Raw genomic sequence first — 12322 nt, 5'->3', positions numbered from 1 at the left:
CCTCAAAAAACCATTTTGCAATTTGTCTGCAAGATGAGATCCGAGAGCGATAACGAAGACCAGCCCAAGATTCCACTAAGCACTCAGGATGCCCTCAAGCTCATGTCCAGCTTCCTCGACAAAGAATGGGCTCAAACGGACATCAGTGCCGTGCGCATCCGGATGATCACCGGCGGCCTGATTAATACGCTCCAGCTCATTGAGCGGAACAATATCGCTGTGCTCGAACCTTCCGCGGTTCTCATCCGCCACTTCGGCCGGAGCGGAAAGCTTGAAGAGCCCACGGGCGGCAGCCTGACGCTGTCGAGCGGACAGCAAGCCGTCGTGTACTCTGAAATGGCCCGCAGAGGCTGGGGACCGAAGGTTTTTGGACTCTTCCACGGTGGGCGTCTGGAAGAGTATCTCGATGCTCACACTCTGACTGCCGCCGAGAGCTTGCAGGCGGACATCGCTCGAGACGTGGCGCGAAGTTACGCCAGGCTGCATTCGCTTCGGCTGCCGCTGCGGAGGGATAACTTCGAAGTCGTCATTCGAGACCTGAATGAAGCAGTGCAGGCAAAGTCGCGACAAATCGTCGGGACGCTCCTCGAGGTCGAAGATCCCGTGGCAACGGAGTACGCTGGCATGTTTGGATCTCTCGATTGGAGCCGAGAGCTGAAATGGATTTCTGAACTCTTTCAGAGGCACAATTGCAAACTCACAGTCACCCATGGAGACGCGAATTACCTGAACATTCTGGTGAAGAATCTCGGAAGCGAAAGTCGCGTGGCACTTATCGATTACGAGACCGTTTCCTACAGCCACCGAGGAATCGACATTGGAGGCCATTTCCACGAGAGAATGTACTGCTACGACCAGCCCGATAGCCAGCTCAGCGGCTTTGAAGCACCAAATCGTGACGAGCAGACGCTCTTTTGCGAAGCGTATCTGCAGGAGATGCGAGACTTAGGGGATGAGCTATCGGAACACGACACGATCGACCATCTTATACTGGAAGCTGAGATTGGACGCTTATGCCATATCCTAGTGACAAACTTGATGTGTACGGTCCACGACGAGGTCGAAATAGAGCCTCTGTTCCTGTCTGGTCTGCTGCATTCGATGAGGACTTACGAGCATCTGAAGCGAGAGTTTCTGTCAACTCATTGATGTGGAAGTACAGCACACATCCAGCTGACTGCTCGACCATCATGACTTCTCACTATTCTCAATGGAGGCTCAGCAATGTAACAGTGACGGTCTGATTCAACGTGGGTCCTTCGCCTCACGCACAGCTTGACAATGGACAATGGAATTCGCGACGTTCTGGGCAACGGCGGACCTCGTGGCAGGTTACAATTGGGGAGCTCAGCCGTCGATGCATGCGTCTAGCTTCTTTAGTACCGTGAATGCTGGAAGTAATCCGGTGGCTGCAGGATGAAAGCCCAAACATCAGCCTCAGCCTCAGCCCCAGCTCTGCGGAGGGCAATACCTGGCGCAGCAAAGACCACAGATACCTGAGACGAGACGTCATCGCGCGACTCATACGTACGATATAATCCAGTGTCGGTCGACGACTAGACACTATGGTATGTGCGGACGCCTGGTGGGAGGCTACTGATCGTCGCCCTCCTGGACGTTCATTGGTTTTGGAGAGGAAAGCCAGCTACACGTTCAAGGTGAGGATCAGGCTGAAGGTATAAATGGCACCACTCATAATATTGTGGCGCAGTGTGCATGCATGGAAGAATTGTGCCATGTGGGAGCGCTGAAGCCTTGGGGTTCTCCTCGATCAAATGCTTTTTGACCTCCCCACCACCCTCCAAGGCCTTAAGATCTCCCATGTGTCGTTTCGCCCACTGGCCTCTGTCTCAAACTAGAGCCTTTCCATCACGAAGAGCGCGACCTCTCCGCTATGGTCGTCGTGTGGGAGTTTCTCGCTGCTTCATGTATACTGGCCGCGCCTGCCCAGGGTTTTAGCTCTTTCAACACAACATGCACAATACCCGGTCGACGTTACGACTATGTGCAGGGCCCGAACACTCGGGGCTCTCTCCAGATTGTGTGGAGCTGTCTAGCTACTCTCATTGCATGCACCTACACTGTCTTACATCTCAACATTCCGGAACAACGTGATGGAAGAGATGGCGGAGTCGCGAAATATCTGAAAGCGAGGTCGAAAAAGTTGAGTGCGGAATCAGAACTAATGCGCCTGGGCACAGAAGAAGCTGAAGCACCAAGAGCTTTCAGACTCACTGCAAGTCAGTTGGCGGACCGCTCCATCCGAATGGAGTTGTACTGGTGGTCCAAAGGCTTTGCGAAAACCTTGGTCTGGATGATCGTAACTATGATATCTCCAGAATGGTATGCGCTTATGGCCGTCGATAACTTGGGATCGGCGATCCAGTACAAGGCAAAATTCACCCAGCTGCCGCCCCATTGCCATCCACCACGCGGGTGGACATTGGCGCACATGTTCTTCGCCAACATGGGAGGATTTGCGATCCGCTCAAACACCAAACGACGAGCCGGCGATATCCATCACCTGACCGCGGAATCTTTGCTACAGCTCATGAGGCTCCAGGGCCGTTATATCAAGGGCGATTCTCTGCCGAATCAGGAAGATGTCCAAGACCGGTCAAAGAGCGACTTCTTCGCCAAAAGCTTGACTGTCCTCCAGATCTCGTGGTTCATCGTCAACTGCATCGCTAGGCTTGCGAATGGTTTGCCGACGACACAGCTCGAGATGAGCGTTTTCGGAATGGCGACGTGCTCACTCTTCACGTATGCGATCCTGTTCGAGAAGCCGTACTCCGTCAAATCGGCGACGATCTTGTTGTGTCTCGACGGCCCCATGCCTGATGACATGCGGGAGATGCTGCAAAGTGAAATGGATGAGCGCGAACGATCGGGCGTTGTCAGAAATCTGCGAACAAGTGGAGGAGGTTTCATGAGCACGGTCACGATGGTCGGATTCGCCGTCACCATTGGAGCATTCCACGTCGCCGCCTGGAACTTTCACTACCCTACGGACGCGGACATGTGGGTTTGGCGGATTTCATCGGTCGTTTCCTGCACCCTGCTACTCGTCGTGGTACCGGTCCTGGAGGCAATACTGGAGAAAGTACCTGGGTATTTCGACAGTGATGGAAACGCCTTACTGATCTCATGTTTTGGCTTGTACATTGGAACGAGAGCCATCCTCGCCGTGGAGATGATCCGTCTCCTGTTCTTCATACCACCCGAAGGCTTCCTGGTCACCTGGGTGGACAGTGTACCGCATCTCTAGCTAGCTGTTTGGATAATCTCGCCGTGATCTTATCTCCTTTTCGAAGCAAGTGGTCCGATCGCTCAATTGGTCTCACCAAAGTCTGTAAACAATCAACGCCTTTGAACTCCCTTACTCGAGAGCCGCTTCCAACACGGCATATCATAGGGTTGAATCGCAATCTCATGGTCTCCGAGTGTCGACTTCTCATTCCCCAGTCTGCCGAAAAAAACGCTGCGCGGACGATAGTTTCGCAATGGGCAGGTGAATGATAAGATAATATCAGCGCAAGAGGACGCTGCACCACGTAACCAACTCAGCCAGAATCGGCTTTGACAACAACAACAGGAAAAAAAAATTCTCCAAACAAACAATTGAGCCCGCCTCACATCCCACTCCCTCCCATCCCATCTTCCTCCGCCCAGCAACACCACACCAACCACACCGCACAACCAAACAAAGCAACAAAGGCAACAAAGCCGCTCCCCCCCTCGCATCCCCCTCCTTCCCCCCGAAATAGCAACAGCGCTCCCGACGCCGAACGCCGTGTAACACCCGTCCCAGCCCAGCCCAGCCAGCCGGCCACCCTATCCCCCTTGCTTCCGAGCTTACATCGACCTCGTCACTCTCGAACAAAGAGTCGCCAATCAGTTTGCGAAAAGCAGGCGCCGGGGTTTCTCGTGAGGGGGTTGGAGGGTGCAGGAGATGAAACGCGCATGGGTTCGGATGATGGGGTGGCGGGGTGTTGTGGTGACGTGGTGCTGTGACGTGACGTGGTAGTAAGTCAGCGGGAAGGCCGGGAAGGCGAGGAGGGAAGGAGAGCGGCGAGGCTGCTGTGACTTGTAGAAGGTACATGCTATATGTGCGACGGATGGGCGGTAGGCGCGGACGAAAAGCCTGGACGCAAGAAGTACGTAGGTAGCGAGTCGCTTAAGCTCATCGATCAGGATTTGAGAAGTTAGATGTGAAGGCAGAATTGGTTACAAGTCGCGTGTATTGTTGTCGTACAGTACATAGTTCTGTATCCTATGCTATCGCCCTCGAGCCGCCATCGATCGCAACCAGCGCCACGCGCGAACGTGAGCCGGATTGCGGAACGAACGACAGCTCGAAGGGTTGGTCTAGAAACAAGACACACAACAAGACTCCGCAACAATTTTCTCCACCCGCTCAGCTCATTAGTTGGAGAACTCGCGCGGTGGCGGTCTCGCATTGCACAATGTGTTTGAAGAAAGTGAAAGAGAAAAGAAGACGCCGCCGGCCATGTGATTACATGCTGTGCCTCAGTCCGCCACGAGAGAGTAAAGAGAAGTAAGAAAAGAAGAGTCGGAGGCGGGTGAGCGCCATCGTCGTCGTTGGTCGTCGAGAATTTTGGTCATGTCTGTGTGCAAGTCGGAAAAGATCGAGGTCCTTTTCAACGAGCCGCTTACAGAAGGGCGACGAGGCCGAAGATGGCGAGGAGACCAGCGCCAGCGGTGAGCTGGGAGGCGGCGCCCTCAAAGGGAGCGGCCTCGGTGGTGGACTCAGTCGGGGCACCAGTGCCGGAGGGGGCGACGGGAGCGACGGTGGTGCCGTTGCTGCTGGGGTAGGGAGCAACGGGAGCAACCGGGGACTCGCTGGTGGCCGGGACGGGGGCAACCGGGGTAGTCTCAGCCGGGGCGGAGGTGGTGGCCGGGACGGAGGGAACGACGGGAGCAACCGGGGCGGAGGTGGTGCAGTCAGTGCAGACCGAGACGACGGAGGAGGTCGCGGGCTTGGTGACGGTGCAGCCTGGAGTGAAGAGTTAGTGGATTGCACGTGATCGCAGACAAGTGAAGAGACTCGACTTACCACCGGGGCAGTTGGTGATGGTCAGGGTGGTGGCCTCGGTGACGGTGTAGGTCTCGCCGGCGTGGGTGATCTCAGTGGGCTCCGGGCAGTAGGTGGTGTAGGCGGTGACGACCTCGGTCACGTAGGCCGGGGCGGTGTCGTTCTTGGGCATCGGGGCGTGGGCGTAGGATGCGGTGGCAGCGCCAGCCATGGTGGCGGCAGCGACGGCAGCGGCGAAACGCATGTTGATATTAGTGGGTTGGTTGGTTGGGTTGAGGGTGGTCGTGTAGTGGGTTGTTGGTATTAATTGGTTGTACGGAGAAGCGGGCGTGAGAGAGCTGGTTCAACGAGTGTGTGTGTTTGCGGGTGGGTGAAGGAGAGCGAGAAGGAGGCGGACGGCGGGAGCTTTGAAATAGAGCAGGCGCTGGGCTGATGGGCTGCAGTGATGGTGAAACGGGGGCAGGTCCGTGCGGGACCCTAACGAGGCTGCTGTCTGTGAGGCTGCCCGGCCCATCTCGCTACACCCAGGCGCGCCAGGCGCGCCAGGCTCGCCATGCCCGTCCCCAGCCCGCGCCGCGCATCCTTGTCCTGCTTGGATGCATACGGCACACTGCACGGCCTGCCCTCCGCCGGGCGACCCGCCCTGCGCGTCGTTGCTACGCCCTGCACGTTGATGACACGAGAGAGGGCGCTGCGAGGGCGCTGGGAGGGCGCTGGCCAGCAGGATGCGCTGCACCGCGCTGATCCAGCTGATCTTGCGCGACGTAGGGGTGCGCCGTTTGTGTGCTGACCTCATTTCCACCGAGACATGATTTCCAGAGTCCGCACCACCCCCCAAAACAGCGAGCGCGACACCAGCCAGGCCCGGTTCGAGCCAGTAGCGCAACGCTCTCACTGCCCTGTCTCCACCTCCGCAACCACGCGAAGAGGCAGCCGAGCAGGAAAAGCCCGCCAAAGCCAAATCTCCCCAGACGCGACGAGCGCCACCCTCAACACCGCCGCCCGCCCTCGTGTCCGCGGCAGCCCGTCCCATCCGCCCGCCTATAGCCTGCCCGCGGCGAGCGCCTCCCGCGCCTGGCCGCCCAGAGACTGGCAGAGCGAGCGCCGCGGTGGCCGGGACGATGACGAAGCCTTGTGCGCCTCGCGGCCGAGATTGGACGAGCGGCGCCCGTTGGGGCTTGCTGGCAGCGTTTTGTTCCTTGCATGACTTCGGCCCAGGAACACCCGCGCCTGCATGCGCGACGGGCATTGGTGCGCGCCCGGCGATCGGCGACGCGAGGGCAAGTCCAGTCGAGAGACACGCACACACGCCCGTCGTCGCACCCGCGCGCCATCTTCCTGGCATTGTACGTGCCCGCTGGGAAGCCGGGAATAGGAGCGACGATGACGGGGTTAGGTAGCATTCGCGCTGGGCAGCGCCCTCACTCGAGGGGCCGCGTCACTCTGCCATTTCAGTCGAGGCCCGCAAGACGACCGGCGAACTTGGCCGAAAATGCCGAGACCTTGTCGGAGCGACGTTGAGGCCTTGCTCATGCTCAGCGCCACGGCGAGCAATCTCGCCCGGTGAAAGGCTGTTTGTGGCGATAATTATAGCCTCTCAGCGCCGAGCTGGGAAAAACACCACAAATCGCAGCACTACTGTCCCTTGCGAAGCGATCCTGCCTCGCGTGACGCCTTGCCATCCACGCTCGTGCCTTGTTTTCCTCTCGCAGCCCGCCGAGCGCACGTAATAAGCTTACTGCGCCAATCAGCAGCTTCATCACAAATTACCACTCCGTCAACACACAGCGGTACCGTACATGAAGACGAATGGTCAATAACAGAACACTAACACCCATGCAAACGATCCTCCAAGCGAGTCATCCAATCCATCCACCCATCCGTCCAAACGGCCACCAAATCTCCACACTCGCCAGACTCCACCTCCACACTGGACGAACCGCGCGCGAGTCCGTGCATTTTCCGGTGGGGAGAGGAAAGTTCTAGGCCTGATCTGGCGGGTGCGGAGGCATTCGCCCGTCTTAGACAGGGCTGCTGGCGATCGCGATGATCTCAATCGGGTGGATTGGTGGGTTGGGGGAGGTGCCGTGGTTGGTAGGTGATTGACTTTTTGTGTTTTCGAATTTTGCTCTCATGGGCAGCTGAGGTGATTTTTGAGCGTTCTGTCGATGGTGGTTGAGGTGCGCACGTGGTGGGGTGACGGCCAAAGGGATGCCTAAGGCTGGAGGGCTGGCGCGTGAGTATAGCTCAAAGCCGTGTAAAAACACACACGCAGCTAGCTAGCACATCGGCAATCTCATCATGCACCACGGATCAGAATGCTTTTGCCACCGTGTTCGCACGCCTTCAGCGGTTTGATTGTGTTTCTGCTTGAAAGACTCGTTGACATTTAGGAATCATTAAGGATGTACTTTATGTATCCTTCCTGCGCACGATCTGTTTCCACATCGTTAAGATATGCTACAGCAAGCCCTTCGGTCTCCAACGATGCGATACCTACGTCTGGGTTCCCAGCGTGTCCCGAATGCTTCGAGCCGTGGACAGCAGATTCTCGTGGTTCTAGCATGCCGCTCTACATTCGGCTGAATCATCCATCCATCCATTCATGGACGAAACAGTAAGGAGTTCCATCGAGTCGCCACAAACCACCCATGACCATCTCATCTCTTCATCGCCAACCCATTACTCCACCACTCTCCACCCAAACCATACACCCTGCCCTCCACCATTCCGCAAGTGTCCTGCCCCCCTCACATCCACCCTCACAACCTCGCCTTCTCCCCTCCCCCAACCAAAACAGGATCCACCTCACTCGTACAAAGAATACACGTATCCCTCAACGCCGGCACCCTGTGCCGCTGATTAACCGCCTGATAATCCTCGCTGCCCAGCATCTCGACAAAATGCCCGAAAGAAGGATACTGCGCGAGCGCGACCTCGTCCCAGCCCTCCTTATCCTCCGAAGCGCTCGCGTCCTGGGCTCCGACGACTTTGCCGACGACCTTCGCGTTGCCCCCGCGCTTAGACCCGATGGACTCCGCGAACGCCTTGCCGTACCGCATGTAGCTCTCGCGGGCTTCCGGGGTGGGGTGGAAGGCGAGGAGGTTGAGCATGCTGACTGGAGACGCGGTGCTGGAGTCTGCGGCGGCTGGGTTCTTCCAGTCGAGGAGCTCGGGCGTGAGTTCGAGGCCTTGCGGGGAGGAGGCGAGTTTCTTCGCTGAGGTGGTGAGGGGTGGGATGGAGCCCGGGTCGGGGTGCAGGAGGGAGGGGTTGCGCTGGGTGAAATTGTCGGTGATGCTGCGCGGGATGCCGGCTGTGATGCTCCAGTGGGCGGTGATGAGGTTGTCGGACAGGTGGGAGGCGGGGAGGGGTGTGTTGGCTGGGACGATGAGGAGGAGGTCCCAGGGGGTGTTGAGGAGCACGTTCTTGGAGAGGGTAGTGGGCGTGATGATCCAGCGGAGGACGTGGGAGGTGACGAGGGGTTTGCAGGGCGTTTGGGCGAGGGAGGTGAGGTAAGATGGGATGGTTGTGTTTTGGGAGAGGGCGAGGAGGTGGACGGTTGCTAGAGGCATGATTGGTAGGAGTATGAAAGTTCAGTACATGTAGTTATCGTTGTTGGAAGGAAAGTATAAACTTATAGAAAAGCAACTTGTAAGGTCTTACAGTATTTATCAAGGTACATAGCGGTTCGCGAAAACGCATGATGATGCACTGTGTTGGAGAAAGCAGCAAGTTGCCTCGGTAGTTCGGAGCACGGCAAACCTGCCCGGGTTTCGCTGGCACTTTACGCGTCGACGCGTCGGCTGCGTTTTGGACTTCAGCGGGTGTTCATGGCTGACAGCAAATTGTACAAGCTGGAAAACACCACGAGGCTACAATTTTGCATCAAGAAGCATTCCCTCCGACGATCAGATTAGCCAAAATTTTACCTTCCTACCTGCTCACTGACGCACAAAAACGGGGACAATGGCGTCCCGCCCGGAGCTGAAGGTCGATGATGAAGTTGGCTTCATCAAGACTTTCAATCAGCTGGAATCTGGCAAAGCGACCGACACTGTTCGCGTTTTCGACCGAGGAGACTGGCTGTCAGCACATGGCGACGATGCTGTCCTCATCGCCCGAACACAATACAAGACGACCTCCGTCTTGAAGACACTCGGCAGGAACCCTGGCCTCCCTTCCGTCACCATGACCATCACAGCATTCCGCAGCTTCCTCAGAGAAGCGATCTTCAAGCTTGGCAAGAGGATGGAGATCCTGCAATCATCTGGCCGAAATCAGTGGAAAGTGGCGAAACAAGCCTCACCCGGCAATCTTCAAGACATCGAGGATGACCTTGGAGGCCATGTTGAGTCTGCACCCATCATCCTCGCCGTCAAAGTCTCTGCCAAAGCCACAGAAGCTCGCAATGTTGGTGTATGCTTTGCAGACGCGAGCGTTCGAGAGCTCGGTGTTAGCGAATTTGTCGACAACGACATCTACTCTAACTTCGAGTCGCTCCTAATTCAGCTTGGCGTGAAGGAGTGCCTACTACAGTCAGACGGGGCGAAGAAGGATCCCGAGCTATCCAAGCTCCGTGCAATTGCAGACAATTGTGGTTGCGCCGTGTCAGAGCGAGCAGCAAGCGATTTCGGAAGCCGTGACATTGAGCAAGACTTGACACGCCTTTTGAGGAGCGAGGGAACCGCCGCAACGTTACCTCAGACGGATCTGAAATTGGCGATGAACTCCGCCGCGGCCCTGATCAAGTACTTGGGAGTGATGTCGGATCCTACCAACTTCGGCGAGTTCCGCCTCTACCAGCACGATCTGAGCCAGTACATGAAGCTGGACTCCTCAGCTCTCAAAGCGCTGAACCTTATGCCAGGGCCCAAGGACGGATCAAAAACAATGAATCTCTATGGTCTGCTCAACCACTGCAAGACACCAGTCGGCAGCAGATTACTCGCTCAATGGCTGAAGCAGCCATTGATGAACCTGGAGGAGATTGAGAAGCGTCAGCAGCTTGTTGAAGCTTTCGTGAACGATACAGAACTGAGGCAAACGCTTCAAGAAGAGCATCTGCGCTCAATTCCCGATCTGTATCGCCTGGCGAAGAAGTTTCAGCGCAAGAAGGCAAACCTGGAAGATGTCGTCCGTGCATATCAGGTTGCGATCCGGATTCCTGATTTCATCGGCACGTTCGAGGGAGTCATGGACGAACAGCACAAAGACGCCCTCGACACCGAGTACACCAACAAGCTTCGTGCGTTCTCTGACAGCTTGCAGAAGCTGCAGGAAATGGTCGAGACTACCGTCGATCTGGATGCACTTGACAACCACGAGTTCATTATCAAGTCTGAATTCGATGACGGCCTCAGGATTATCCGCAAGAAGCTCGACACCCTGCGGTACAATCTGGAGAAAGAGCATCAGCGAGCAGGCGATGACCTCAATCAGGACACTGAGAAGAAGCTCTTCCTCGAGAATCACAGAGTGCACGGTTGGTGTCTGAGGCTGACACGAAACGAAGCCAGCGCCATTCGCAACAAGAAGCAGTACCAGGAAATCTCAACCCAAAAGAACGGCGTCTACTTCACAACCAAAGCAATGACAGAAATGCGCCGAGAATTCGACCAACTCTCCGACAACTACAACCGCACGCAGAGCGGCCTAGTGACCGAAGTCGTCAACGTTGCCGCCTCCTACTGCCCCGTCATCGAAAAGCTCGCCGGCGTCCTCGCCCACCTCGACGTGATCGTCAGCTTCGCCCACGTCTCCGTCCACGCGCCCACCGCCTATGTCCGGCCCAAACTCCACCCCCGCGGCACCGGCAACACAGTCCTCACCGAAGCCCGTCACCCCTGCATGGAAATGCAAGACGACGTCTCCTTCATCACCAACGACGTCTCCCTCGTCCGCGGCGAGAGCGAATTCCTCATCATCACCGGACCCAACATGGGCGGCAAGTCAACCTACATCCGGCAGATCGGCGTCATCGCCCTCATGGCGCAAATCGGCTGCTTCGTGCCCTGTACCGAAGCCGAACTGACCCTCTTCGACTGCATCCTCGCGCGCGTCGGCGCCTCCGACTCCCAGCTCAAAGGCGTCAGCACCTTCATGGCCGAAATGCTCGAAACAGCAAACATCCTCAAGACCGCGACGCGCGAATCGCTCGTCATCGTCGACGAGCTGGGCCGCGGCACAAGCACGTACGACGGCTTCGGGCTGGCGTGGGCGATCTCGGAGCACATCGTAAAAGAAATCGGCGCCTTCGCCATGTTCGCCACGCACTTCCACGAGCTGACGGCGCTGACGGAGAGCTACCCGCAGGTGCGCAATCTGCACGTCGTGGCGCACATCGGGGACGCGGACGGCGATGCGGCGATGGGCGGTGGCGATGACGCGGCGAGCAGGCGCCGTGAAGTCACGCTGCTGTACAAAGTCGTGCCCGGCATCAGCGACCAGTCGTTTGGTATCCATGTTGCGGAGCTCGTGCGCTTTCCGACGAAAGTTGTCAGCATGGCGAAGAGGAAGGCGGATGAGCTGGAGGATTTCTCTGGGTCGAAAGATGCGGCTTCCAAAGACGCTTCTGCGGGAGCGAGCAAAGAGGATGTCGAAGCTGGCAGTGCGATGCTGAAGGCCGTATTGCAGCAGTGGAAAGAGGAGGTGGAGCGGGATGGGCTAGGGAAGGAGGCGCAGGTTGCGAGGATGAGGGAGTTGGTGCAGGGGAATGCGGAGTTGATGGCTAGTCCTTTCATGAAGGGTGTGGAGGCGTTGTAGGTAGAGGGCAAGTTTGCTAGGGAAATGTAAGATACGAGGAATCCTGGCTGGATCCGCTCGTGTTCGCTATTCATGCGAACAGATAAGCTGTAGCAGAGCTGTCATGTGTAGGTAGAATCCAAGGTCAAAGAAGCCTATTTCGCCGTGAAAGAGACAACTGTAAAGGATTCAAGATGCCATATCTCAAAAGACTTTCAAATGCACTTTTCGATTTCTTTTGTGTGTCCCCAGGAAGAAGGTCAAAACTCGCAAGTCCCAATATCGCTAATGAACCCTGACAACAACAAAATAAGAATATGCAGCAAAACAACAACAGCAGCTCGGACAGAAATCGTCCCTCCAATGGCCAGAGAGTGAGCTCTACTCTAGCTCCGCTCCACTCAGCTCACAAATTTTCATGATCCTCCCCCTCCCCTCCCCTCCCCAATGTGCATGTCAAAACATGTCCAAGAAAAAATCGCTCCTCTCAGGAGTCCCCAGCCCGCAATCAGACTAGACTCCCAG

At 56.7% G+C, this 12322-nt stretch overlaps 5 protein-coding genes across 5 annotated transcripts; 3 read left to right on the top strand and 2 right to left on the bottom strand.

The window, feature by feature from the left end:
• Positions 1-33: 33 nt before the first annotated feature.
• On the top strand, positions 34-1149 carry WHR41_07421 (uncharacterized protein; the record flags this gene model as incomplete). The annotated part of the gene is made up of 1 exon (XM_069376026.1): positions 34-1149. The coding sequence occupies one exon, from the start codon at positions 34-36 to the stop codon at positions 1147-1149; it is 1116 nt and encodes a 371-aa protein (XP_069227110.1).
• Positions 1150-2467: 1318 nt separating this feature from the next.
• On the top strand, positions 2468-3268 carry WHR41_07420 (uncharacterized protein; the record flags this gene model as incomplete). Its single annotated transcript, XM_069376025.1, has 1 exon — positions 2468-3268. The coding sequence occupies one exon, from the start codon at positions 2468-2470 to the stop codon at positions 3266-3268; it is 801 nt and encodes a 266-aa protein (XP_069227111.1).
• A 1374-nt stretch (positions 3269-4642) lies between these two features.
• On the bottom strand, positions 4643-5581 carry WHR41_07419 (uncharacterized protein). Its single transcript, XM_069376024.1, has 2 exons — positions 5078-5581; positions 4643-5017 (listed from the first exon to the last, which is right to left on the bottom strand). The coding sequence occupies exons 1-2, from the start codon at positions 5298-5300 to the stop codon at positions 4674-4676; spliced, it is 567 nt and encodes a 188-aa protein (XP_069227048.1). The 5' UTR covers positions 5301-5581; the 3' UTR covers positions 4643-4673.
• A 2237-nt stretch (positions 5582-7818) lies between these two features.
• Positions 7819-8628, bottom strand: WHR41_07418 (uncharacterized protein; the record flags this gene model as incomplete). The annotated part of the gene is made up of 1 exon (XM_069376023.1): positions 7819-8628. One exon carries the CDS (start codon positions 8626-8628, stop codon positions 7819-7821), a length of 810 nt encoding a protein of 269 aa, XP_069227047.1.
• Positions 8629-9022: 394 nt separating this feature from the next.
• On the top strand, positions 9023-11818 carry msh-2 (DNA mismatch repair protein msh-2; the record flags this gene model as incomplete). Its single annotated transcript, XM_069376022.1, has 1 exon — positions 9023-11818. One exon carries the CDS (start codon positions 9023-9025, stop codon positions 11816-11818), a length of 2796 nt encoding a protein of 931 aa, XP_069227052.1.
• Positions 11819-12322: the final 504 nt, after the last annotated feature.

This window comes from Cladosporium halotolerans (genome assembly GCF_011745625.1).
Source record: "Cladosporium halotolerans strain TM138-S3 chromosome Unknown Sca30, whole genome shotgun sequence".
Lineage (NCBI taxonomy): Eukaryota > Fungi > Ascomycota > Dothideomycetes > Cladosporiales > Cladosporiaceae > Cladosporium > Cladosporium halotolerans.
This window is presented reverse-complemented; position numbering and strand designations above follow the sequence as displayed.

Bases quoted from the DNA above. Each gene is read 5' to 3' on its own strand.
- WHR41_07419 (XM_069376024.1), bottom strand. From the start codon at position 5,300: ATGCGTTTCGCCGCTGCCGTCGCTGCCGCCACCATGGCTGGCGCTGCC. The intron at 5,018-5,077 runs GTAAGTCGAGTC...TCTTCACTCCAG, and splicing joins CATCACCAACTGCCCCGGTG to GCTGCACCGTCACCAAGCCC.